Source organism: Aspergillus nomiae, assembly GCF_001204775.2.
Source record: "Aspergillus nomiae NRRL 13137 chromosome Unknown contig00103, whole genome shotgun sequence".
Lineage (NCBI taxonomy): Eukaryota > Fungi > Ascomycota > Eurotiomycetes > Eurotiales > Aspergillaceae > Aspergillus > Aspergillus nomiae.
In genome coordinates this window covers 1-27,085 of record NW_015378158.1, presented here as the reverse complement: position 1 = coordinate 27,085, position 27,085 = coordinate 1, and the positions used below count along the sequence as shown (strand labels likewise).

At 50.4% G+C, this 27,085-nt stretch overlaps 8 protein-coding genes across 8 annotated transcripts; 6 read left to right on the top strand and 2 right to left on the bottom strand.

The window, feature by feature from the left end:
* Positions 1-216: 216 nt before the first annotated feature.
* ANOM_004766 (putative RNA binding effector protein Scp160) lies at positions 217-4,294 on the top strand (the record flags this gene model as incomplete). Its single annotated transcript, XM_015550023.1, has 4 exons — positions 217-607; positions 667-917; positions 973-3,256; positions 3,309-4,294. 4 exons carry the CDS (start codon positions 217-219, stop codon positions 4,292-4,294), a joined length of 3,912 nt encoding a protein of 1,303 aa, XP_015407690.1.
* Positions 4,295-4,599: 305 nt separating this feature from the next.
* On the bottom strand, positions 4,600-5,934 carry ANOM_004765 (uncharacterized protein; the record flags this gene model as incomplete). The annotated part of the gene is made up of 4 exons (XM_015550022.1): positions 4,600-5,107; positions 5,187-5,313; positions 5,396-5,535; positions 5,822-5,934. Coding segments are annotated over 4 exons (522 nt in total), but the record flags the coding sequence as incomplete, so codon positions are not given.
* Positions 5,935-7,710: 1,776 nt separating this feature from the next.
* On the bottom strand, positions 7,711-11,162 carry ANOM_004764 (putative ubiquitin C-terminal hydrolase; the record flags this gene model as incomplete). The annotated part of the gene is made up of 3 exons (XM_015550021.1): positions 7,711-10,608; positions 10,699-10,899; positions 10,956-11,162. 3 exons carry the CDS (start codon positions 11,160-11,162, stop codon positions 7,711-7,713), a joined length of 3,306 nt encoding a protein of 1,101 aa, XP_015407692.1.
* A 737-nt stretch (positions 11,163-11,899) lies between these two features.
* Positions 11,900-17,884, top strand: vps27 (ESCRT-0 subunit protein VPS27; the record flags this gene model as incomplete). The annotated part of the gene is made up of 14 exons (XM_015550020.1): positions 11,900-11,967; positions 12,057-12,189; positions 12,257-12,538; positions 12,604-13,375; positions 13,428-14,346; positions 14,535-14,569; positions 14,991-15,745; positions 15,800-16,020; positions 16,079-16,405; positions 16,695-16,736; positions 16,790-16,883; positions 16,955-17,009; positions 17,061-17,260; positions 17,312-17,884. The coding sequence occupies 14 exons, from the start codon at positions 11,900-11,902 to the stop codon at positions 17,882-17,884; spliced, it is 4,476 nt and encodes a 1,491-aa protein (XP_015407695.1).
* A 619-nt stretch (positions 17,885-18,503) lies between these two features.
* On the top strand, positions 18,504-20,461 carry ANOM_004762 (MFS allantoate transporter; the record flags this gene model as incomplete). The annotated part of the gene is made up of 6 exons (XM_015550019.1): positions 18,504-18,752; positions 18,798-18,908; positions 19,039-19,138; positions 19,191-19,257; positions 19,310-19,773; positions 19,875-20,461. The coding sequence occupies 6 exons, from the start codon at positions 18,504-18,506 to the stop codon at positions 20,459-20,461; spliced, it is 1,578 nt and encodes a 525-aa protein (XP_015407694.1).
* A 398-nt stretch (positions 20,462-20,859) lies between these two features.
* On the top strand, positions 20,860-22,131 carry ANOM_004761 (D-galactonate dehydratase; the record flags this gene model as incomplete). Its single annotated transcript, XM_015550018.1, has 3 exons — positions 20,860-21,035; positions 21,101-21,322; positions 21,378-22,131. 3 exons carry the CDS (start codon positions 20,860-20,862, stop codon positions 22,129-22,131), a joined length of 1,152 nt encoding a protein of 383 aa, XP_015407697.1.
* A 254-nt stretch (positions 22,132-22,385) lies between these two features.
* Positions 22,386-23,283, top strand: ANOM_004760 (2-dehydro-3-deoxy-D-gluconate 5-dehydrogenase; the record flags this gene model as incomplete). Its single annotated transcript, XM_015550017.1, has 3 exons — positions 22,386-22,502; positions 22,569-22,781; positions 22,840-23,283. The coding sequence occupies 3 exons, from the start codon at positions 22,386-22,388 to the stop codon at positions 23,281-23,283; spliced, it is 774 nt and encodes a 257-aa protein (XP_015407696.1).
* Positions 23,284-24,490: 1,207 nt separating this feature from the next.
* ANOM_004759 (uncharacterized protein) lies at positions 24,491-26,518 on the top strand (the record flags this gene model as incomplete). Its single annotated transcript, XM_015550016.1, has 1 exon — positions 24,491-26,518. The coding sequence occupies one exon, from the start codon at positions 24,491-24,493 to the stop codon at positions 26,516-26,518; it is 2,028 nt and encodes a 675-aa protein (XP_015407703.1).
* Between the last annotated feature and the right edge of the window lie 567 nt (positions 26,519-27,085).

Here is a 27,085-nt window from a genome sequence, read left to right as displayed (position 1 = left end):
TTCTCATTCTTATAGTGCTGTTTCAACTCGAACAGCATCTTTCCATTGCTTCTAGGGTTCTGGGTATGATTGACTGGCAGCCTAATGTATCTCAAGCTCGAATCAATTGACGAAATAGTGCCTTAGGTTAATCCGCCTTCCACCCTCCCCATCGCAAATAAATTATACATCTATTATTCCGAGGTCAAGCAGTTTTAATTACGGTTCCCCGGCAGAATGGCTTCTGATCTGTCTAATGCCGACGTTAACGGCGGAATCCCCAAATCTCGGGCTGCTATGTTAGAGGAACAACATGCACGTGATGAGGTCCATAAGCCGACTGTGGAGGATGTTGTGGATGAAGAAGATCTGAAACACCCTCCCCCATCGTCTTCAGTGCAGGACCAGAAGGTGGATGCTCCAGCGCAGAGCTCGGCCCCTACGGAAGCCCCCGCCCCCAAGGTTGCCCCTAAGAAGACGCCCGCCTTTGATGTACAATCGGAGGAGTTGTTCCCTGCCCTGGGAAGTGGCCCGAAGCCTAAAGCACCTGCTGCGTCTGCATGGGGCGCTAGAGGGCCTTCAGCTGCTGCCGCCGTCGCCAATGGCGTGCCTGGTGGTTCCCCGGCGGGTAAGTTTTTTAACACTCGTTCTCAAACACCTGGACATACCTGACCAGCCATGAAATAGCACAAGGCCCCCGCATCATGAGCCTTCCTGGCAAGCACGTCGAGCAGCTCCGACTGGCGCCGTCCCAAATGCTTCCCCGAGGACAATTGAAGAAGCCTTTGCGGGATATTTTGCGGGATATCTCGAGGCGCTCGAAGGCCAACGTTGACATGCGAGGTGGCCCCGGTGGCTCTATAATCTTCGAAGGCAAGGGCTCAGTAGATGCTGTCAGACAAGCTCTGAAGGAGGTTGCACAACAAGTTGGCTCCAAGGTATGTTTCTGATCGCTTTGGTTCAGGGTCGGCCTGGATTAACTTTTGGATTCAGCAATCGGTTCGCGTCCCAATTCCTACTTCTGCCCGCCCTCATATTATCGGTAGACAAGGTGCTGTTGTACAGGATATGCAGCAGCGGACGGGTGCACGTGTGCAGGTTCCCCGCATCGATGAGTCTGCGGGACAGGTCGAGGACGACGAGGATACCATTGATGTCCTCATTGAGGGCGATGCTGTTGCAGCTGAAATGGCTCGCCGGGAAATTGAGGCCATCGTGAAGGAGAGAGCTTCTAACATGAGTCTGCGGCTCAAGTCTATCCCTCCTGAATTCTTTCCTTTCATTGCCGGGGCACATAACGCGAACCTCAGAGAAATCGAGCAGCGCACCAATGCCCAAGTGCATATCCCTCGGTACGATACATGGCAAAGCCAGCCTCCACCTCAGGAGGCTGATCCGGGTCATGTCCAGTTCGTGGCAGTCCCTGAAAAGCACATCCATATCAGTGGAGAGCGTGCTGCAACCCAGGAAGCTCGTGCAGAAATTGAGAGACTTGCTGCTGATCTCCAGCGCCAGTTGACTCTTCGTCAACTAGCTATCAACCGTGGCCAGCATCAATTTATCCTTGGTGATAACGCTGATGCTTTGCATGAGTTCCTTGCTGACACTGGTTGCGCGATCGTTCTTCCACCTGCGTCGGATGACAGCGAATTCCTTACGATTACTGGTCCATTGGATTCTATTGAGAATGGCATCAACCGGGCCATGGATCTTGCCACGAGTATGCAGATGGCAAGCATCGACCTGTCACGTCAGCACCCGAATGCTCCCAGTGGAGCCCATGCCCATGCGCGTGCCCTTACTCGCTACCTGAGGCAGCGACAGATCATCAAAGAACTGGAGAGCATGTACGACGCTCGTATCGCCCTTCCCCCAAGTTCTGATGGCCCGGTCACCTGGGAGGTTTACTCTAGAGACGGCAAAAACACTATTCGCGCGCGGTCCGATATCATGAATCTTGTTCATGCTCATCCTCCAGCAAGGCTTCGTCACATTTCTGTTGACCCCTATTTCCACCCGTACATTCGGTCTCGGGCTATCCCGAAACTACAGGAGGAGTATGGCGTCCATGTTCTCACCCCCGAAGAGCTTGATAGCCCAGACGTAGTGCTTGTTTACGAAGGGCCATCAGCCACTGCTTCTCAATTCGAAGTTCCGCGCCAGCGGCCAACTGCTGCTGAAGTCGCCGCCTTTGAGAAGGCTCTCCAAGAAGCTCAGGAGTATCTCTCTAGCGCATTGGGTGATCAAAATGATATCGTGGGAAAGTCTGCGAGTGTACCAGCCAAGTATCAAGAGAAGGTTAGGAGGTTTATTGCTCGTGAAGAGCAGGCGAAGGGCGAGGATTCGATACCTGTTCGCGCTCTCGTCGCAGAGCCGAGCGGCCGTGGCGCTGAATGTGAGGTTGCGCTCCGCGGGCCTTCTCGTTTAGTGGAAGAGTTGATCTCAAAATTGCAAGCGTTTGTTACCGAGCAAGAGAAAGATGACCTGGAGAGAGGTTATACAACTTCGTTTGACTTCCCCCAGAAATTCGCCAACTTCCTCATCGGCAAGAAGGGTGAGAACATCAACAAGCTCCGTGAGGAATTTGATGTTGATATCAAGGTGGAGAACGGCAAGGTTGAGGTCAAGGGCCCCAAGGCCAAGGCCGATGCTGCTAAAGCTAGAATCATCAACTTGGGAAAGAAGCTGGAAGATGAAACTACTCATGTCTTGAAGATCCCCGCCCAATACCACCGTGAGCTTATCGGTCAGCAGGGTAGCCAGGTCAACAGGCTTCAAGATCGCTATCATGTCCGAGTTCAGTTCCCCCGCGCGGCACCCATTGCTGCAGACGACCAGTCTGTCGAAGTATCTAGCGAAGCGGGCGGATCCCGCCCCAGCAGACCTCAGCAGGGTGCTGATGAAGTCATTGTGAAGGGCCCTAGCAAGGGCGCCGATGCCACCCGCGATGAACTTCTTAGCTTGCTGCAGTGGGTCATTGATCACTCTCACTCTGGCTCGGTGTCCGTTGCCCAAAGTCAAATCCCGTCGTTAATCGGTCAGCGCGGTCGCGAAATGGATAAGCTCCGCGCTGACACTGGTGCCCGAATTGATGTTCCTGGGGCCGATGATGCACCGGATGCCTCGGGTCGTGTACAGATCAAGATCAAGGGAACAAAAAAGCAGGTCGAAGAAGCCAAGAAGATACTGGAGCAACGGTCTACCGAATTTGATGCCACTGTCACTAAGACTATCGACGTTGAGAAGAAGTACCACAAGTCTCTGATTGGTGGGGGTGGTAAGTTTGCTTATTTACTTACATTTTCTTGCAATTGCTAACATATGGCCAGGTGCCAACATTCGTAAGATTGTGGCTGATGCTGGTGGACCTACTGACGGTGGTGCATCCCGTATTGTCAGGTTCCCGCGCCCCGAAAGCACTGAGACTACTATTAAACTTGAAGGAAACGGCCAAGTCGTTGACAAGATTATTGCTGCCATTGAGGAGTTTGTGAAAGAGCGTGAAGATCAGGTGACTGCGAACGTTGAAGTTCCTTCTACTCAACATCGACTGCTCATTGGACGAGGTGGAGAAATTCGACGTGGTATTGAGTCGAAGTTCAACATCACGCTTGATATCCCTAAGCAAGGCTCTGGACGCTCTGATGTCAAACTTAAGGGTCCTAGCAATGCTGTTGCAGAAGCCAAGGAGCACATCCTTTCCCTGCTTAAGGACCAACAAGGTGAGACCGTGGACGTCCCTCGGCATTTGCATCATGCTATTTCCGACAATGGCTCTTTCTTCCGTCGCCTGCGTAACGACTACCACGTCACCGTGGATCATGCTGGCCAGCAAGTACCACCTAAGCCCTCCTCGGAAGACACTCGCGGTGCTGTCAACGGCAGTTCATCTCTCCCATTGATCACTGATGAGCCAGACCAAGCCGCTGATGCTCATTCATGGAAGGTCGTTGAAAACGCCCCTGTTGCCAATGACCCAACCCAGCCTGCTACCATCCCATGGGTGCTGGCAGGAAACCGTGACAATGTGGCAAAGGCGAAAGCGGCTCTCGAAAAGGCCATTGCCAATGCATCGCAACAGTCTGCGACTGGCTACCTAATCCTGCCCGACCCGAAGACCTACCGCTTCGTTGTTGGACAAGGAGGTAGCCAGATCAACGCTATCCGTAAGCAGACTGGTTGCCGAATCAATGTGCCCAAGGACCAGGCCAAGGGTGAGGCGATCGAGGTCAAGGGAAACAAGGACAGCTTGGAGCAAGCCAAGGACATGATCCTGGAGGCTGTCCGGGCCGGACTGGAGGGTAACTCCAGGTAATGTCTGGAGGCTAAATATTTCACGTTGGTGATGAAATGAGGTTCCGGCGAACAGGATGCCGAAAATTCTATTCTTATTGTGTCTTACGTCCGTGAAAAAATTGTGTTATATACTTTTATTACTTGCATTGGAGGCACTCGCCCGACTTGGATATTCTGTACTTAAACATTCCATTCTTCTCACGAGCATATACCTATTTCTGTGTATACCGAGTAATATCCTTCTCTTGATTCTATTGTAATACAAGCAACTGAACTATAGTTCTCAATGGGTGACAAAATGGCCCGCCTTGTGCACGAGTAAGGAGAAAAGCAGGACTAGTAAGATAGAGCGCGATCTATTATTTAAATTGAACGATAAGGCAAAGAAGCAAACGGAGCCTCTTCTACTACAATCGCAGAGGCGCGGAAAGGCTATAATCGTAACAGGTCCAAAAGTCTTCGGTCTTCCTTGAATTTCACAAAGCCCAAGATAACAAACAATGAAAGCAGTATCTGCAGTGGATATCACCAAGCAACCCACCCGATGCCGAACGGAAAGCACATCGAGATGGTCGTACGTTTAGTAAAAACGCAAGGTCGTGTTGAAAAGTTCGTTCTTAATTATTTTTATTTTTTGTTTTTCTTGTTCCCCGTTGTCTACCGTTCTCTACTGGGCCTCAGCAGCGGCGTTCAGGTACTGGTAAGCACCGTAGGCGACGGCACCACCGATGAGAAGGAAGGCGTAGAGGCCAACACCGAGGCCGGTAGAGCCGGAGCTGGAAGCGGTGTTGGTAGCAGCCTGGGCATGAGAACGGGGAGCAGGGTCGCCGGGCTGTGAAGCAAGGTCGAAAGTGGTTAGCGATAGAGGACTTTCATTTTGGTCTTTGTTGAAGTGAAGGCCTAGAACATACCACGCGCTTGAGGTTACCGACGAGGAGACCGTCCAGGATCTCGCGAGCCTCGTCACTGTGACCAACGTCCTCGAAAGCCTCGGTGGCATCCTGACCACCAACGTCGAGCAGGACTTCCTCACCACCGCTATATGCATTGTCAGTTTATGGAACGATGTGAGATTCGCATTGGTTGAGGGTTCAAATGATGGGGAGTGTCGGGAACGTACGGGTGCTCATCGACGAAAGAGGTGCAGTCGTAGACCTTATCGTGAATGACCATGTAAAGATCCTTCTTGGTGTTGTGGCCGGACACCTCCTGGAAGGTGAATTCCTTGTTCTCAGACATTTTGTTTGCGGGGTATGAAGACTGTAAGGATGGAACAATGTTAGCTATAGTACTTATAGGCTTAGAAGAGTAGATAAATAGGCGGATGGGGAGTATGACTGGCGGGACGATAAATAGATATCATTCAGGGGCGGTAGCGTTCACCGGTGAGATGCCGAGACACTACCCCGAGTGAATTACTGCGCAGGGAATTGATAGCGGCATGAACGGGGAAGAAGAGGATCTCCTCATCATGCGCCCCTTTGTATCCAGTACATCTGTCCAGCCCGAAGGATCGGAATGCGAAAAAGGACAGAGCATAACTTACCAAAAATCTAAACTAAAACACAGACAGAGACGCTGGTTGGAAAATCGCGAGAAAGATCGGAAATTGATAGGATGGAAAGACCAGTGAGAGGAACGGAGGAGAAAAGTCGAGGCTGACGCTGAGCGAGAAGAAGAAGAGAAGAGGAGTGGAAGATGATCAGAGAAAGTTGGGGGAGACTGCGGTCAACGTGATTCGACAGCGATTCCGCCTAAGGCCCTCAGGAACCTCAGCCATTTGTTGGTTTCCTTTGTTTTTTAACTTGCCGTGAATCTCTCCCGTCAGGGTCTCTTATGTGCTTTATCCTCGGGGAAGATCTACTGGAAGTACTATCTGGCTAGCCATTCGGTATACTGGATTATTAATGACCACGATATCTCTAATTCCTGGTTTTGAGGCCATTCCCTCCATCTTCCCTGTCTGCGCGTTCCCATCGCACTTGCCGGTACCTATCTCGACGCCGACAAGTGGCCTGATAGCGACCATGGCTCAGCGCACCAATAAACGGTCGCTTATTAGGAGTCTTAGTCAGAGGAACTTTAGGTTTCCGACCGCCCAATTTCAACTAACCCGACCGAGTCAAGCGCCGTAGTGAATCCTTCATGTGCGGAGGATCTGAGATTCTGAGGAAGTCTTGAGGGCTGGACGCGGAACTTACTTAATTGATCGAAGCCTTCAAGTTGGCGTGAGGGGATCGGTTTCGGTTATGGATGAAATTGCCTATTCGGGTCTACAACCCCCAATCAGGAAATTATCCTGCCCTCATTATCGATCGCATTTCAACTTCAAACTACGCATGAGAAACACTACTATTCTTTTCGTTTTTCGTAAAAAAAGAAAATTCAGGATCAACAGGATCAGCTACCTCTCTCGGCGATCTGGGTCCCGCCACATATCAAGATTCATGTCACCGGGCAGATTCTAAACCTATTGATTGTATTTGTCTTTTCACATGCGGTACTATTCTTATGGTTCAAGTTACGAGGACCTTACTCATCACATGGCAAGCAAAAGCCCTAGGTAAAAACCTAGACAACCTAGGTATATGCCAACATTCGAGGGAATTTCTCCTCAAGCGGAACCGTAGATCGTAGAAGCCGTTGTGAAAGACCCTAATTCCGCGTTCTTGATCACTTTATCAGACCCGCTGCCCGGTAATCCGCGCCGTCCTGCGAAGGATAACCGCAATAACCTCGGGGCACGCCGTCTCCACGCCTGTCGGGTGCCGCCCTCGGGTTCGTTTGCCCGAGATGGATTGTCTTCCCCGCTCTCCGCTGCGGAGATGATTCTAGTAATAAGCTAGAATTAGGTGTTAACCTTCCGTTGGTCGTCGGTTTTTGATGTTGATTGATCGGGTTATGCAGATAGTCTATGAGTTGTAGTCTGTACAGTATGGTGATCTGCTATTTGAGGATCATTGCACATACATGCATTGCACTGTTGGTCACGACGAGGGATTTATCATTGGTGCATTGTCATACCAAAATAAAGCGCCCCATATTTCTCTGCCTCTAATCACACACCGTGAAACAAGGCTCAAAAATAGCCATGGCCATGCTTTCCATATACGGCTCTTTCGAGTTTGTCTAATGTAACTATTTAACCTAATATAACAACTGCCCCTGTCATTCCCATGTTCAATGACTTCGTTAAACAACCAATGGAAACCTATATACAGACGCATCCAAAATTAACCAAGGTCAAAATAAAAACTCGCTGAATGGCTCATAATGGCTTAAACACGCTCAACATGCTTGCCGTCAAACGTAAAGAGGAAATGCTCGTTATATGCTCATATCACGTGTCCACCATAACAACGGCAATGCCAACTGGGATATAAAACTGATGCTCTCAGCCCGAAACCGACCAAGAAAAAGAAGGAGTCCCATCGCTCATTTCGCGGGAACGCGCTCATAGAATACAATGTATGCTTGTTCGTTCTGCAGTCGGTCTTTGTTTCGCAGATCGCGGGGATTGAAATCGACAGTTCGCTCATCATCGAATCTCCGCCAACACTGGCGCGCTCCGTCTCGCACCAAAGAGATGTAATGCCCGCTGCTCATAGATGATCCAATATGGCGTAGCACACCATAGGCATCATACGTAAACGGGGGTACAGTCGCTAGGGTAGTGTCGTGTGGCATAGTAGCCTTCGAATCACCATTCGAATCCGGGATTGGCGGTGAATAAACAAAGTCATCCATCCGCAGACCATGTAAAGGAAATTCAATCGGAGTGTGAATCTTTCGGGCGCTTTGGGTTTTCGACGCCGAGAATCTCTTGAAATGAATCACTAAAATTTGCGGAGCCCGTGTAATGATGATCTGCTTCGTTGCAACCCTTTCGCATTTGCAGTAAGGACACTTCCACACCTCGTCGCCACTCAACATCTCTTCCTTACAATAACTGCGCAAACATTGATAGATGTCACCAGTACCGGACGGCGGAATTTCAACGCTAATGCTGTAGAAAGCCTCGTATGTGGTGGATGTCCGCTTGCAGGTTGTACAACGCAGCCGACTAGCATGTTGACCAGCAAAAAGCGAAGAAATGAAGGACTCTTCCCGATGACAATACCGATCCCATTCAATCTTTGAGACTTTGGCAACAGGCATCCTCTCTCGCTGCATCTCCTCTTCAAATGTCAGCGGCCTTAAAGGGCTTCTTTGCCAATTGATGTTTAAATCCTCGTGTAGACAATCAACCGCAAAGTCAAAGAACTCTTTGGCATCCTGCTGCCGATCGATGGCCCATTCCTGGTTTAGCCTTCCACAGAAGTTACGGAACGAAGTAGGAACAATAACTTCCACGTCACCCTTCCACAATGACCTTATGAGATTGGCGAAAAGTCCCGGCATGACTCCCTGCGAGCCTTTCCAATTCTTCTGCACATAGTAACGGAATCGGTTATCAACAAAAAATCTACTCAACATCATCGTCGCGTTCAAGCATTGTATCGTCGAGTTCATATAGCAGGTTACACCAAAATTGGCAAGACCGGTCCTCGGTAACTTGGCGCGATATATTGAACTTGGAGTGTAAAGAGCAGTCTTGGTAGCAGAATTCTGCCGCGCCAATGTAGGTTGAATTTGCCGGCCATCGGTAACACCGCTATAACTTGGGCGTGGAACTGCAGGTGGAGGTCGCGAGGGAGCGACCGGGACGGGAGCAGCATAGTTAGGCGTAGGTGGTACTGGTGGTCGGGCATGTGGTGTCACCATTGACTCCTGGATAGCATGGGGCTCCGGGAAGCGCCGTAGGAAGTCCTCATAGGTATGCACGAATGGCGTAGGAGGCTCATCCATTTCTTGTCCCTCGGGTTCCTCCGTCATTGGCTCCTCTTCGATATATGTCGTAGTGTCAATTTCTTCATTCTTTGACTTTTCCATCCATGCGGTGAGCTCATCTGGATTCAAGGGCTTATATTCGCGTAACCGTCTCTTCCTCACTTCCAAGCTAGAGTTAGCGCTCGCCATCGTAGGAACTCTTCCAAGAGGCCGTCCGGGTCTCATGACCGGACGCTTTGTTTGGAGAGAACCCAGGACAGTAGCCGTGGAGGATGTGGCAAGGGATTGTTGCCCAAGGAGATCGATCCAGGCGTCGAGACCACCTAGCAAAAGAGCGGGAGGACGACCATCCTTCAAAGGTTTATAGGCATTGAACTCGTATAGAGTATCATAGAGAGCCCTAAGATGTGGCGCTGTTGTTCCAACAGGGGATCCGGCGAGGTAGCTGACCGAATCGGTGGATTGGTCATAGTAGACTATCATGTCAAACTCGTTTCTTTTCTCGAATAGGGACTGTTCGTGCTCAGGGGACACCACCAAACGCTCCTCAAGCTCCTCCGCCGACACGTTTTCTTTCAGTGCCACCGGTTCAATGCAGATGATAGATTTCGCGTATACATGCCCACTATCATATTGATCCCGCGGACGCACGTCGATCAATAACACGTTATATCTTCGGAGATAGTCGAGTAGGTCCTGGGCGCTGATTGCAGTGCTGTGTGGCAAATCGGCAGTGTTACTTCTATCTTCCTTCACCTGGTGGATTCCATTCGGGGTCCGCGATCTGTAAGGATTGTCGTCGAAGCCGTTACGGCTTGGGCTGCTCCGGGATGAATTAGCGAGATGGGAGTATCGCGGGTTGACTGGGCGGGAGCTCTCGGTTGAGGTCCTAGGCGGGTTTGAAGGCGGTTGAGATGGGACTGTCCAGATTGGACTATAAGCCGGATCTGGTGCACGAGGAAGCGACGTATTGAGGGGGACTTTAGGAGGCAGGACGGGGCCATCTTGTGATGACCCCATACTACGGGGTCCTAGAGGTCGCCGTGAGGGTGAAGCAAGGTTTGGATTAGACGGCGACCCTTGAGGCATGTAAGACAACGGCCGTCTAGGAATATCGCCATTATAACCCTGCGCAGGGATAGGAGTACTTTGACCATTCATCGTCGAGAATGAATCATTCGTAGCGGGCGGTGATGCTCGTAGTTTGGCGAAACGCTGGGCCAGCATATCTTCTGCAGGTGCCGAGTATCTATTCGGTCTCTCCTGTAGACCCAACGACCGTTGAAATTCTGACGGACTAGGCATCCGTGCTGACTTATCACCTTGTTCGGTTTGACGACCTCTTGGGCTCGGGCTTCGAAGCGTACCAGCAGGCAATAGCTCTGAAGTAGGTCTGTAGTAATTGTGCTCGGTTCCAGTCGTAGGCTGTACATTGCTTCTAAGGTTGTCTTCCACGATTTGGTGCTTGATATCGTCCATAGTCCCTTGCTTTGTCCGCACAGCCTATGGTCTTGCGGTCAATCAAAATTGCATAAAACAATGTGAATCAAAAGTTGCTGTAACCGATTGAATAAACACGACTGGAAACCATACCATCATCAAATTTGCGAACTGCTTGTACCAGTCCGAGCGCTGGCTAGCAGTGATTCGATATTCTGGGTGGTGAGGTATGATGTTGATAGTAATCTCGGAAGCACGAAGGTACTGCACGTAAGCTTTGTCCGGTTGGTCACTATCAGCAAATCTCCTGGCATTTTCTATTGCGTCTTGGGCTCTGCTGAGAAGGACGTTGAGCTGTAGAGAGTTAGCGATCTTACTCGGGTATGTCAAAGGACCTTGGGGGGACATACTGATGAATTATCATTCACATCCAGGGCCGCTGCCTGGTCTTGAAGGTCCTTGATATTAGGAAATCGCGGAGATTGATAACCGGCTGGAGTGGCATGGTTGCTGCTCGAAAGCGACTCTGGTCTCCTAATTTGCCCCCCTGGGTGACTGATATTTTCCCACGGCGCAAAGCCCGGTGGAGAGGGCAAAGCGGCTGCATCTGAGGACATTATACAACGGTTGGTAAAAGCATTTCAATCAATATTGTACATAACCAAGAGCGCTTCAAAAAGCTCGGCGGGGAAGCGTCGAGGAAATCGGTCGGTCTTCGGAGGCGGTAACTAGCCCTGAGACACGTTTGGGCAATTATCGGGAACAGCAACGGACGTCAGGCACAAAACGAGGGAAAGGATGCGTTAAAGAGCGGATGAGATATCAAAGAAAACTTGTACAGCTGATGATTAGAGATAAAGGAAAGAGGGAGATCCTCAGAAGGCAGACAGATTGCGGGATGTTTCTGGGGTAAAAACTGTAAGTTACACCTGACAACATCAGAAGGATAAGAAGGATAAGGCGGCACAATAACGGTATCGATACTCACCGCCCGCGTCTATGACGCCACATGCGTATGCTTAAGAGTTGAGTCAGCGCAGGCCTTACCTAACGAAGCTTAGCCGTCACTTACTCCGTTAGGCAAGTCGGTACCTCAGTCAATAGGTATCGATCGATCTGCCTGGAGCTTGTATCAACTCCTCTCTCTCTTCCCCTCCCAGACCTGGTATTTCTTCATAACAACAACTGGAAGACCGAGATAACCCAGATTTATCCTGTCGCCTTCGCAAAACAACGCTTACGATCACCATTTCCTCCTTCCCGTCATTCAACGCCGCTACCCAACGTCATAGCTGCTCGTCGCTTGACTATCCTTCGACACCAATCGCGCCCCTCTGATATTACTACCGTCGCCATGGCGGGCTGGTTCTCTTCATCCTCTCCCATTGATGATCAGGTGGAGAAGGCCACCTCATCTTCTTTGTATGTTAAATAGCGCTGTTTCCATCATCCCTAGGATTCATTGTCAGATGGCAAAGCCGACCGAATCCCGATTCTAACCACTACACTAGGGAGGATATTGCCCTCAACTTAGAAGTTTCAGACCTCATTCGATCAAAGAGTGTTCAACCTAAAGATGCGATGAGGTCTTTGAAACGACGACTGGAAAATAAAAACCCCAATGTGCAGTTAGCGACACTGAAGGTTAGTTGCCCGCCACTACCTCGGAGGCGCCCATTCGCTTTCCCTGTGTACTGACGTGTCTTATTAGTTGACAGATACATGCGTCAAGAATGGTGGAACACATTTCCTCGCCGAAATCGCTTCTCGCGAGTTCATGGACAACCTCGTCTCCCTTCTGAAAGCGGATGGTTCTCCGCTTAACACAGAGGTGAAAGAGAAAATGTTGGAACTGATCCAAGACTGGGCGATGGCAGCCCAGGGCCGTATGGACCTGAGTTATGTTGGGGAAACATATCGCAAGTTACAAGACGAGGGTTTCCGATTTCCGCCAAAGACTCAAATCAGCGGGAGTATGCTTGAGAGTAGCGCGGTAAGTGTGACCTGATCTTCAGCTACACCGGCCTTGAGTTTACTAACATTAGATGCTTCATGAAGCCCCCGGAATGGATCGACTCAGATGTCTGTATGCGCTGCCGTACGCCGTTCAGTTTTATGAATCGCAAACACCACTGCCGGAATTGCGGAAACGTCTTCGACGCTCAATGTTCTAGCAAAAGCCTTCCTCTACCTCACCTGGGAATATTACAGCCTGTACGAGTTGATGATGGGTGTTACGCAAAATTAACCTCGAAACCATTCACACCCTCTGGATTGTCGGACCGATCCGCTTTTAAGAATAACTCTATCACAAAGTCTACCGTTATGGAACCGCGTACGGCGCGGGCGGAGGGTGGTTTTGATGATGACCTACGTCGGGCGTTGCAGATGAGTTTAGAGGAGGCGCAGGGCAGAGGATCTACTGGCTACGTCCCACAGCCGAAGGTTACCCAAGAGCCGCCTCAGGCATCTAGTCAATCCAGGATCGAGGAGGAGGAGGATGCAGATCTAAAGGCCGCTATTGAGGCTTCGCTGCGCGACATGGAACAACACAAGCAAAAACACGCTGCCGCTCTGAAAAACACCCCTACTACCGAACCTTCCACATCTCGAGACGCACCGGGCGCGACATCGTTACCCAAGAATCCTTATGAGCTGAGCCCTGTGGAGGTGGAGAATATTCACCTCTTTTCCACTCTTGTTGACCGATTACAACACCAGCCACCGGGTACAATTCTGCGCGAGCCGCAGATTCAGGAGTTGTACGAGAGTATCGGCACCCTTCGACCCAAATTGGCCCGAAGCTATGGTGAGACTATGAGCAAACATGGTATGTTCTTCTTCAGATTTTGAGAATAGTGGTATTGACCATGGACGTATAGATACTCTTCTTGATCTACACGCTAAACTATCGACGGTTGTCCGGTATTACGATCGCATGCTGGAGGAGCGTCTCTCAAGTGCATATTCGCAGCACTCACTAGGTTATGGGACCGTTCCCAGCGGCCCGCGGTATCCTAATGTGTACCCCCCGATGCCGCAACATGCTTCCGAAGGGAAGAGTGGGGTTGAGAACTTCTATTATGGGAATACGGGCGCGGAGAAGCCACCAGTTTCTGGGACCCCATATACCCAGCAGCAACCAGAGGGGGAAGGGCTTGAGAGGACTGGAATGCGCAGCGGTGCCATGAGTCCCGGCATGTACTCACAGCCCCCTCCGGCCATGCCGCAAAATCTACCCTGGCATGGAAAGGCACAGGCTGCGTCTCCCCAGATCTCAGCTGCCAATACACCTTACCCTCAAAGCCCCTCTGCGTATCCTGCCCCAGGCGCACCGACACATTTCTATACGACCTCCAACCAGCCAGAACAAGATGTGAATCCTTATCAACCTCCTCGACAGAGTGAGGTGGACACCTCTTATATGCCGTCGCCTGTGACACGGCGCGATTCCTTGTATCAACCAGCTGCACATTCCAATGTTTCAGCACCGAGCGTACCAGAGCAGCCACCGTCAGCCGAGCAAATGGCGTACTTACATCTGTCAGAGTCCCACCCTATGCAACCCGGAAGCCAGCCTACACTCCACCACCAGCCCACCGACCCTGCAGCCCAGTCTTATTACTACCAACAACAACCTCCCCCAGCGCACCCAGCCACTGCGTACTCCCAGGGGCAACCGACGTATCATGGGGCGTATCCTGTTAATGATGCCTCCCCTGTAGGCGGAACTGCCCCTCCTACACAATATCAACAACCACCGCCATCCCGACCCGCAGTTGAAGAGAGCTTGATTGAGCTGTAAGACATGGCGAGTTTTTGGCTTTTGTGTGACGAGAAATGGACTTTTATATTTAATTTGCTATAAATGAACTTCCCTGTTGTTGATCATCATGATACCAGTTGTTTTGGTTGTTAGCAGAACGCAAAATTGCATCTCAGCCCTTGATGAATTCTTCCGACTTTCACTTGATCATGCATTTGTATAGGTCATTCAAGACAGGCAATAGCACGCAGATCAATGGTCTGCATGTACACTAGTCGAAAAGAGCATTAGTCCGCTTGTAGTCGATGAGAATGCGGGGAAAGCTTGGTTCTCTAACCTGATTTATGGAAAATTCCTATATTTGAAGGTACATACACCATTTCATACTTGCTTCTGGCAAGATAACCCCCACGTCGCACCCCACGTCGCTTTTTCCGGGATGGTAATCGGATATTCAAGTAGCCTTCCAGGTCTCCAACGGAGATGACTTGGTTGTTGGTCCGATAGTCCATGCCTTCGAAAACAGGATTGCAAGATGCGGTTGACTCGTGCTGAAGTAGAGAAACACAATAACAAAGAATCCTGCTGGGTTACAATACATGGCTCCGTTTACGATGTGACTGGTTGGCCTCCAAATTTGATTTCAATATAGACTATCTCTGGTTCTAATACTCTGTAGATTTTGTGGACGCTCACCCCGGAGGGCCCAATGTCATTCTCCGCTGTGCTGGGAAGGATGCAACAAAGGACTTCGACTCAGTGCATGAGTTAGAGATCCTAACACAGTCTTTGGCTCCTTCGGCGCTTCGCGGACACATTGAGCCGGGTACACTGGAGAAATCGAATGACATCCACGAGATGAATTCACCAAACAAGGATGCAAGTCTGCCTCCTCCGCTGAGCAGCTTGCTTAATCTTCATGATTTCGAAATCGTCGCCCAGAAGCACCTCCCCCCTAATGCTTGGGCTTATTATGCCTCCGGAGCCGAGGACGAGATCAGCAAGCGACAAAATTCCAAGGCATTCCAGAAAGTCTCTCTTCGACCGCGCATCCTTCGCAGCATTCCGACTGTAGATACAACGACTAATATCCTGGGCAAGCAAGTTTCATTGCCAGTTTACATGAGCGCTGTTGGCATTGCAAAGCTCGCCCACCCAGATGGAGAGCGCGCCCTAGCAGCCGCAGCTGGGAAAGAAGGATTGGCACAAGTGCTTGCCAATGGGGCCAACAATGTTATTGAGAGTGTCATGGATGCAAGAACAAGTCCGGAGCAGCCTATCTTCCAGCAGCTGTACGTTAATCGTGACATTACAAAGTCTGAAGATGTGGTTCGGCGTGCGGAACGCGCTGGTGTCAGTGCCATCTGGATCACAGTCGACTCTCCAGTTGTAGGGAAGAGGGAGATGGATGAACGACTCAATCTTCAGGTTGAGGTACGAATAGTATCATCCAAGATAGTCGTATTCGACTAACAATGATTCTACCAGGCGAGAGACGACCCATCCAGAAAAGGGCAAGGCGTTGCCAAAACAATGGCCAGCTTCATCTCCCCATTTATCGACTGGGATATTCTTTCGTGGTTGCGGGGCCTCACCAAACTACCTATAGTTATCAAGGGGATTCAATGCGTTGAGGATGCGGTACGGGCATATCACAGTGGAGTGCAGGGGATTGTTCTCTCTAACCATGGAGGACGATCGCAAGATACGTATGTCGAAATTCAACAATGAACATACATTGATGAAGACAACTGCTAACGATAACAGCGCCCAGGCACCCCTCCTCACACATCTTGAGATTCGACGATATGCTCCGTTTCTCATTGACAGCAAAATGCAAATCTTCATTGACGGCGGTATTCGACGAGGCACCGATGTGTTGAAAGCAGTGGCTTTGGGGGCGACCGCCGTAGGTTTAGGTCGGCCTACGTTGTATAGCCTGGCTGCAGGATATGGTGAGCAGGGGGCTCGACGAGCCATTGAGATTCTACGACAGGAGATAGAGTCCAATATGATATTTTTGGGAGTCAGGAATCTAAAGGAGCTAGGACCACATCTTTTGAATACTGCTAGATTGGAGAGAGACGTGGTTGGGTCAGTGAAGTTGTAATATACCGGACTATAGCAACATACTACCCCGGTTTTTAAGGGCTCGTACAATACAATCAACTAACAATGTTAGTTCTGTTTGAAGGATTCTTTATGTTCATGACAACACTAGTAATCCAAATCCTTAACTTTGGTAAATCAACCCCACGCCCGTTATCGGTCTTCCCCCGAACCCCGCATGGGGCTTCTTTAGTGTATGTGTATGTCTATCACCGTCTCAACATTTTCTTGCTGCGTACCATCTCCTGAAACGTTTTAACTGAACTACCTTGAGGATGAGCAACCAAATTGATATTCTTCTCTACGGCCTAGGAGCGTAAGTCCTCGACTCCTTCTACTTAATACTGCTTCACTGACAGTCCATAACAGCATTGGCTCCTTCTACGCCTTCATCTTAACCCGCAATGACCGAGTCCGTCTAACTGTAGTAGCGCGGTCAAACTACGACGCGGTTAAGGGAGACGTATGTATATCGATCTGTCAGATGTCAGACTAATCGGGCGTAAACCGTTACTGACAATCTCCTGTCCGTAGGGTATATTCCTCGACAGCGGAAACCATGGACAGCACAGATTCCGCCCTCACCAAGGTAATATATCCCTTGTCTACATACATACGCCAAAAAGTCTAACAACTTTAGTCATAAAATCCCTCGACGAAGTATCCGGTCCATTTGACTACGTCGTCTGCGCGCATAAGGCCATCGACCAAGAGGCAGTGGTAGCCCGACTGCAGCCAGCCGTGAACGAAAGGACAACCATTGTGATCATTCAGAACGGCGTCGGCAATGAGGAGCCATTTAGGAGCACATTTCCCATGTCCTCTATCATCACATGCGTGGTATGATCCTCTTCAGCGATATGCTCTGTATGCGGTACTTACGAATCAAAGACCTGGGTAGGAGCGACGCAAACATCACCGGGGACGGTTAAACATACCAAGTCAGAAGATATGCAGATTGGTCTATTCCCCAACACATCGGTAGATGAAACACTTGAGCGGACTCGGTTGAATACTTTCGCTTCGTTGTTAGAGGGAGGTGGAACTAAGTTCCAGGTTCTGGAGGATATGCAACGCCAGCGCTGGGAGAAGGTCGTCTGGAATGCGGCTTGGAATCCTATCACTACTTTAACCTTGCTCGATACGCAATCTTGGCTCCATTCCAGTAAGGATGCGACGCCCTTAACACGTCGTTTGATGCGGGAGGTTATCGATGTTGGTCGCAGGTGTGGTGTGCCGCTGGAGTATGGGCTTGTTGATGAGCTGATGGACAGGATCAACTCTTTGCCTGGAGTCGGGAGTAGCATGCAGACAGATTATAAGAATGGTAGGCCCATGGAGGTGGATGTTATCTTGGGATTTCCGGCTAGGAAGGCGAAGGAGTTTGGTATGGAGACACCGGTTTTGGATACGATTCATGCGCTGGTGCGAGCTGTGGATGGTCGTGTGAGGGCTGCCTTATAGATGGTTATATTACATATGGGTTTCTCTATGATCGTTTGATTGAGAGGCTTTGGAACTTTTACGTATAGCAGTATCTGACAGAACGTAACAAGCAATGTAAAGTTCGGCACTTGATCATTTTCTGGGAGATCATAGGTACCACAATCGACCCATATGACTACACTTAGACAAGCTTGATACGCCTACTAATTTGGAGCAAGACTTCCAAGGTAGAACTTGGATATCAGCTCACAACGAGTCAGCTTGGCTACGTTGCAGCCCGACCCATCAGAGAAGCATGATAAAGCATACGCTGCCAGCTTGCCAAACCAGACCCCCACGCACTCCCCACGGAATATACCAGACCAGGATCTAGGAAAAGACAACCCAGCATGTTAGCTCAAGGCTTCTTACCCACGGTCATAATGCGGAGAACAACCCACTTCCCCAGATTCTAGCGCCTAAGACACCCCCACGTACTTGGCTCAAGGATGGGGACTAAACGTCACTGCCGGCAGATCAGCGTCTACTAGCACTATAGAGCTTGTTAGCAGCAGGTGGGGAAGATTAAAGTCCAATATCCCTTAGACAGACTTGATCTCCGTAGAGGAAACAGAACTGGACACCATAGAGCATCGCAATGACTGCAGAACAGCCAACCCCAGCTCCTACTCAACCAGCTAACCAAGGGAACAAACCCTCAATGATGCACGTCGAGGCAATCACTGGGCAGCCTGGTAAGATCCGGAATGGTGACACTGCCTTGGCGCTCTTCGAGAATTTCGATGAGCTGCACGAAGATGTCGACCCGGGGGAGCTAAAGCGGCTTGTTCGCAAGATTGATTTTATGATTCTGCCCTTTTTGGCTGTTTGCTATGCGTTTTACTATGTGAGTTTTCTTTCATCCGGTTGGTTAAGTTTCTAATGGTGTTAGATTGACAAAACTACTCTTTCATATGCGGCCATTTTTGGCATTAATGAAGATCTGGGTCTATCGGGAGAGCAGTATTCGTGGTTATCCAGTGTATTCTATTTCGGGTTCCTGGTAAGATACACTATTATCCTAACTATCCAGTGTTAGACGCCCATGAAGAGCTTTAGCTGCGAGACACCCCTTCCTACCGGCACATCCTGACTATCTCCAAAATACCCACGCTGACCCCATACTACCCTAGGTCTGGGCCCTTCCTACCAACTTCTTGATGCAAAAGTTCCCTGTGGGCAAGTATTTAGGTGCCAACATCTTCCTCTGGGGACTCTTCCTCATGCTCCAAGGTACTTTTGCCCTCTCACACGACAGTTGCAAATTTTCTACTAATATCCACAGCGGCCGCAAAGAACTTCGTGCAACTCGCCGTGCTCCGCGTAATCTCCGGCGCAGCAGAAGCATGCAGGTACATATCCTTCCCACCAGATTTACCCAGAAACAGAAGTCTAATGTCCCAGCGACCCTGCCTTCATGCTCATCACAAGCATGTGGTACACGCGCCGCCAACAACCCATCCGGATCGGACTCTGGTATACCGCCAACGGCTTCGGCATCGCCCTCGGCGGTCTCCTCGGCTACGGCATCGGACACATCAAAGGCGCCCTCTCCTCCTGGAAATACGAGTTCCTGATCATCGGGGCCCTATGCTCTATCTGGGGCATAGTAATAGTCATCTTCTTGCCCGACTCCCCGGTGACAACGCGGTACCTATCGCCCCGAGAGAAACGCCTCGCTGTAGAACGGCTGCGAGAGAACCAGACCGGCGTCGAGAATAAGACTCTCAAGCCTGCGCAGATATATGAGGCTTTCCTGGACTGGAAGGTCTGGGTGTTTCTCCTCCTGGGATTATCAGGGAATATCCCCAACGGGGGGATTTCGAATTTCGGGACGTTGATTCTAAAGGGATTCGGGTTTTCTACTTGTATGCGTTAGACAATTCCTTCGACAACACCTTTTCAATTGGTTAGACACTGATACTGATGCTGATTCTGATGATGCTGATGATTTGGGGAAATAATGCAGTGGTAACAACCCTTATGCAAATACCCTACGGAGCCTTCATAGCCCTCATGATCCTCTTCAGCATCTGGCTGAACGACCGCCTCCCGCAGAACAACCGCTGTTACGTGACCATCCTATTCCTCCTCCCCAATCTCGCCGGCTCCTTTGGGCTCTGCTACCTGCCCGAATCAAACAAGGTCGGCCGTCTCATCTGCTACTATCTAACCGGGTCCTACAACGCCTCTTTCGTGCTCATTCTCTCCATCCTCACGGCCAATGTCGCCGGCCACACCAAGAAAGTCGTCACAAGCGCCATGATCTTCATCGGTGTGTGCGCCGGCAATATCGCCGGCCCGTTCTTCTATAAAGAGGCGCAGGCGCCGCGCTATCCGCTGGGAATTTGGTCGATGATTGTGTCTCATTTCGTGGAGATCGTGCTGGTGGTTGTATTGCGGACGGCGCTGGCCTGGGAGAATCGGAGACGGGATCGGTTACAGGGAATTGGGCCCGGTGGGGAGGGTGAGGAGGCGAGGCAATGGGAGATGGATCGGACGGCGTTTAGTGATCTGACGGATAAGGAGAACTTGAACTTTAGATATGTTTACTAGATTCGGGGCCTTTCGCTTGTTTTGGTGTGGTTCTTCGGGATGTTCTGGTTCTCATTAGGGCTGGGTGAGAATTGGGGTTCGGACTTGTTTCCGATGGGCTTTGGCGGGGGTGGGTTTTCCGAGTAGCCTTGTAACAAGGCTGTTATTGAATCGGCTAATCTGGGCTCGATTTTGGCAATGGTGTATTGAGGGGAGCACTGCGCTTCCCCCGTATTTCTCCACGAATAGAGCTCCATATCTAGAACGTGGGATGGCAGGGCTTCAGAGTACCTTGCAACGGACCCCCACGCGGGGAAGTATGCAGTATGTGTAAATGTGTACTCGATTGTATATATAGCTCTACGGAAATGACGATACAGAAGTCATAATTATCCATCTGTCTCGCTAGGAAACCAGCAATGGCCAGAATCAAGTCAATTGAGTACTTCCGCGTTAAGCCTCGATGGCTCTTCGTCAAGGTCACCGATGAACAGGGCCGGTTCGGCTGGGGTGAGGGCACTTTAGAAGGCCACACACAGGCTGTGGAGGGAGCTTTGGATGAGCTCATTGCAAGGCTAGTGGGTTATGAAGCTGAGTATGTCCCATCCTACCGTCGATATTTTGGGTCCATCCTCCCTAGACAGTACTAATCAATGACAGTGATATTGAGCATATCTGGCAGACGGCTTGGCGACTGGGTTTCTACCGCGGTGGGCCTGTGTTTATGTCGGCACTTTCCGGAATAGATATTGCGCTTTGGGATTTGAAGGGCCATGTGCTTGGTGTACCAGTTTACCAACTGCTGGGCGGAAAAGTGAGACAGAAGATTCAGGTCTATGCGTGGATCGGAGGTGATCGGCCCAGTGATGTGGAAGCCGCAGCGTATGGGTTATGTTCCCCCCTGTGCAGATACCGGTATATACTAAGCTTCAGATAGGAAAGCGCGCATCGCCCAAGGACTCAAGTGCGTCAAGATGAATGCAACGGAAGATGTCAACTGGCTAGATTCACCCTCAGCTGTGGACTCTTGTGTTGAGCGATTGAAGCAGGTCAAGGCATTGGGCCTCGACGCAGGATTAGATTTCCACGGCCGACTACACAAGCCTATGGCTAAGCAACTAGCGAAAGCATTGGAGCCATATCGTCCGTTGTTCATTGAGGAACCACTACTTTGCGAACATCCCGAAGCGCTCAAGCAACTCTCCGATCTGACAACGATCCCTATTGCGTTCGGAGAACGATTGTATACACGGTGGGATGCGAAGAGGTTTCTGGAAGACGCGTCTGTGGATGTCTTGCAGCCGGATATTGCGCATGCCGGCGGTATTTCAGAGACGAAGCGGATCGCTACCATGGCCGAGACGTACGATGTGGCGATCGCACCACATTGTCCGTTGGGGCCCATCGCGCTGGCGGCGTCTATTCAGGTTGCTTTGTCTACGCCCAATTTCGTTATCCAGGAGATGTCGTTAGGGATGCATTATAACGTGGAAGCGGGGGATATTGACTTGAATAGCTATCTAGTGGATAAGTCGGTCTTTGATATTAATGAGGGATATGTGAAAGCACCGTCCGGTGTCGGGTTAGGGATTGAGATCGATGAGGCCATGGTCAGGAGAATTAGTGCTGAGACGGAACCATGGCTTCCAAAGGAGTTTTACGGTCCGGATGGTGGCATTCGAGAGTGGTGATCTGGTTGTATGTAGCTTGGTAGGGTAGAGCTGATAACCTAATGTCTTGTACGCGGAATGTCTATAGGGCTGACTGTTCACCACCATCTAGACAAGCTCCACGCGCACGATGCGGGGGCGTGGGGGTTCACATAACAGATATTCGAGGGGAAATCTGGTATGAGAAATAAGCAGTTATAAATAGTCGGCTTGCTACGCGCAACTTTGCTGGGATGGTAATAGTCAGCCATTAGTGTGCTGCATCATTCACCATAATGGATCTCTTCTCGCTCACGGGTAGAACCGCCCTTGTTACGGGTGGAACTCGAGGCATTGGACAGCAGATGGCTATTGCTATGGCTGAAGCTGGTGCGGATATCATTCTGGTTCAGGTAAATTGATATCTCCTATCAGTCAAGCAACAACAACTCCAGAGATCTGACTCTTCCGGTATGTAGAGAGACACTAGCAATCAAGACACGAGGCAAAGGATCGAAGGTTTAGGGCGCAATGCAACGATTTACACAGCCGATCTATCTTCTCGGGAGTCTGTCTCTTCATTAGTATCGACCGTCTTGAAGAATGGGCATGATATCGACATCCTTCTCAACTGCGCGGGGATTCAACGGCGACACCCGAGTCATGTTTTTCCGGATGGTGACTGGGACGAGGTATGTTGCTTTCCCGTAGCTGAAGAGTGATATGCATATTCAACTCTAACGGTGGCAGGTCCTCCAAGTCAATCTTTCCACCATCTTCACCCTCTGCCGGGATATCGGCGCCTATATGCTCACCCGGACCCCGGATTCCTCCGGTCACCGCGGAAATATCATCAACATCGCCTCTCTTGTTTCATTCCAAGGTGGATTGACCGTGCCGGCTTACGCAGCCGCAAAAGGTGGCGTGGCGCAATTGACAAAGGCGCTATCCAATGAATGGGCCGCCAAAGGAATCAACGTTAACGCGATTGCCCCCGGTTATGTAGCTACGGACATGAACACGGCATTGTTGCAAGACCCTGAGCGGTCGGCCAGTATCCTGGCGAGAATCCCCGCGGGACGATGGGCAACCCCGGAGGATTTCAAGGGAGCGACGATATTCTTGGCGAGTCGAGCGAGTGGATATGTCTCTGGTGAGATTTTGACGGTCGATGGTGGGTGGATGGGGAGGTGATCAGGGTGTGTTTTGTACACTTGGGGTGACAATAAATACATAGTGGAATTTTAATCGGGGAGCAATCCCCGATTAAAATCTAATGGCTCAACTTGGTAGAGTTATTGGTTGATCGGAGGTGTTTTGCTCGAGCTAAACCGACCATTGTATAATTGTCATCTATATAGGTCGTCCGTACCGTGGTAATGCTGTCTCTTAGTGCTGATTAGTCCGGTATACTTCGCAGGCCGAAGTTTAGTCAATGAATCATGGGGTACGGGGCTGGTACCGGCTCTTGGCCAGAAGGACACCGTAATGACTGGTCACTGGAGAGTATCTATCAGTTGCTACATTGTGTAAATAGTAGTACTACTATGTACTACAAAGGTACCTGCCCAGGATTCACACTCTCTTGTTCTTTTCAGGGATTCGATATTGCGTGCTGCAGCGATCTGTATGATGACGTATGAGGATCGGCAACTGCTGGAGGGGAAATTCCTGGAATATGCACAGAAGATATCGTGCTGTTTTCATACCAACAGACTGGTCCAATCAGTCCCCCATGAGGTTGGAGGAGATTCTGAGGAAGAAAAAAGATCCAATGAAGGCAATGGGGGTCGAAGGAGAAAGGGTGATGACTGGATTCAATGGGAAAATCTACGATCCACCCCAATGCGGTCTAGACTCCCGGATCCGTAACGCGTAATGGTAATACCCAAATTCATTCATTCCTTCTCTCTTTCTTTTCCCTTCATGAAGAACCTCTCCTTTTCTTGACTCTTTTTCCTTCTGGTTCTGAACCAGATTTCGCTTTCTTTCCCTCTCATCAGTCATCTAGGATTTTTCTGGGTGAGAAAGAGATTTGAGACTTTCAATTTAAACCCCTCCCCGCCACGCGTCTCTGCTCTCGTCAGCTTAATTTCGTCCATCCCTTTGCCTGATATTTTTAACTACTGCACAGATTGATCCAAACCCTCGGGTGTAACGAACTTCTCACCTCCACCAATTGCCTGGCGCGCTCCCCGCGCTGTCGGGGGATACACAGCACTTGATACCTAGGCTCACGACGCAAGCAAGCGCTCTTTGATTACTCTTACTATAATTGCTTTTTCCTTACTTGTCCATTCGGCGAGTTTCTCCGCAAGGCCAACGTGATTGCAACGATCTACCCTCGGCAGCAGCTGCTCGTCGCCCCATTTGTGGTGTGCACACATACACCCTTACCGCCATGCCGACCTCTAACACCTCGTCCCCCGTCAAGCGCCCCGGTCTGGGTCGTCGCGCAGTCTCCTCACACGCCGTCGTCACGCGATCGACATCCACCCAAAACGAACTGGCCAACTCCAACGCCGCCCACCAACAATCCTCCAAACTCTCTCACCGGCAGCATCGTGCCCATATCGTCGGCGGTGGCCATCGCAACCACCATCGTAATCCGTCTTTTGGCAAAAACCTGAATAAACAGCTCCAAAGACATCTTTCTCACACTCAAATTGACTCGGAAAGACCCGTTCGTCATCATCAGCGCAAGAAGTCCGCTCCTACGACTCCCGCTGCTGTCACACCCGCCGCAAGCCCGCGTGGGACGCACCACGTCCGTTGGGATGGAGCCTTGGGCGAGAGTGACCAAACCACTACTTCGATGAAAAAAAACAACTCAAGCCCTGCGCTTCGCCGAAATAGCAGCAGCGTCATAGGCAAGGTAGGGAAAACGGCCCTGGTCACCGATCGCCCACAGACCAGCTCAGGCAAGAAGAAAACTGTGGGCTTCGAATTGGCCGATTCCGACGACAACGACGACGGGGACTGGGAGGATACCACTCAGTCGCCGGAGAGCACTAGGCGCAGCTCCGTCGCTCAATCTAAGGATAGTGTGGAGAATACGGCGGTATTGGTGGATCCCTTGACATTCGTTAAGCGTTCTTATCCACAGTTTCCTCGGTCGACCAGCCTTCCCGAGTCGAGCCTGAATAATTTTGGTCACAACAACCCTTTACCGGACGACGACAGTGACGACGAGCCCAGCGAAAACGGTGATACACAACAACAACAACACCCACCAAAGACCGAAGAGCGGGAAGAAAGTAGTCGCGCTACTGACCACGGTGATATTGCATCTCGCCTGCTGACTCCCGCGCACTCTGCTAAAGCACCGCCCGCCATGTCCTCCATATCGGCCACAGCGAAGCCAGCGACAGTCGATTCATTGTCACGCAATGCTTCTCTAACCAATATAGCTTCCGGTCACGATGGGTTGCGCCGACCACCACTCTCCTCGTCTCAAAATGCACTGGCCAATACCCCAGGCAATTTGACACAAGCAACATCATCTTCGATCGAGGGAGGCGTGTCGAGGTTCATTAAGACTGGCTTCCATGCAACTCCTCGTACAGATTCAGATCCCAACACTCCATCCTCTTTCTTACCCCATTATCACCCCCAAACGCCGCCCTCTCCTGGCCGTGGAGCAAGTTCGAAGAGAGCACGAGCATCCCCTCCCACCCGGCCGCCTGGCGCAGAACCGCACTCCCGCACCCAGCAGAAGCTGTGGCTGCAGCGCACTGCCGCTCTGAACACCTCCCCACCTGACGGCCATGGCGTGGCAGCGACCGCATCTCCGTCAGCAATGGACCCGGCTTTCATGGCCGCAGCGCACGCCCGACCAGGAGCCGGATTTGATGCAGGAAGAGGACTTGTCAATGGGACATCGCGGGCCAGTCCTGCACACGACACTGAAGCAAAGCATGTCCGCAAGGCATATGAGAAAACCGCTTTGGAGCTTACAGTGGTTCGACGGTTCCAGTCACCGACCGGGGATAGTTTCCGTCGTTTGGCATCCCTTGTCAATGATACGAAGTTGGGTGCTGGCCACCAGCGACATTCGTCCCTCGGCAAACCAATCAAGTCAGCGCCCACCTTGACATTGCTCCAAAACGGCAAACAGCAGTCTCCCAGTCAGAACAGTGCAAGTCCAGAACCGAAACAATTAATTAGCCGGAAGCGCTCAGATCTGAAACCCTCCGCCTCCCAAACATATCTTCAAGAACCCGCCGATCTCGCGAACGAAACTTCGGATTCCTCACAACAGCCCAAATCCCAACATCCTTCTCACCGCATTCTCTCTACATCCGATGAAGCTGCCCATACGACTCCCGCCGTGGAAGAGTACCCTGAAGAGCCATCATTCATAGCCAGCGAAGCCGAGATGATGATTCGTCGTATGTGGGAAAGCCGTGAGGTAGCCATCGCCGGCTGATGTACAATCACTACGACTACAGCTTTAGCTACGCCCTCATGTCTTCACTATTGACTCAAGTCTTTCAACATCGCTTGTCCTCTATTTTCCCACTGTTCTCATCCCAATGACTTGAGCATGTATGGCGTTCACGGTGCATTATGTATAGCGTACCATCTCATTTCGGGGTCCAGCGTACACATTATCTTGATGGACGTCTTGCGTTTAGGTTGCCTCTGCTACTTTTCTTACTTCCTCTGTCACTTATTATTCCCCGAGCATAGATATCTTCGGTTAATATTTGTAATGTGTCCACTTTCGAGCGTGCTCACGAATGGCTTTACCTAGGCAGGCTAATTCATGATTCTCAAGGTTTCTTTCAAATTTAGTATCGTTCCATCTAAGATAGCATGGATGTATTCCCAATTCATTGTCTGTATATGTCATAAATAATGAATACACAACATACATATTACAATAGATCCATAGTGCAGAGCCCGCCGTCTATAGTGACAAAGAATCTAAAGAAAAGAAAATCATGATAACCAAGACGAGTTGTACATATGACAACATTGAAGAATAAAAGAA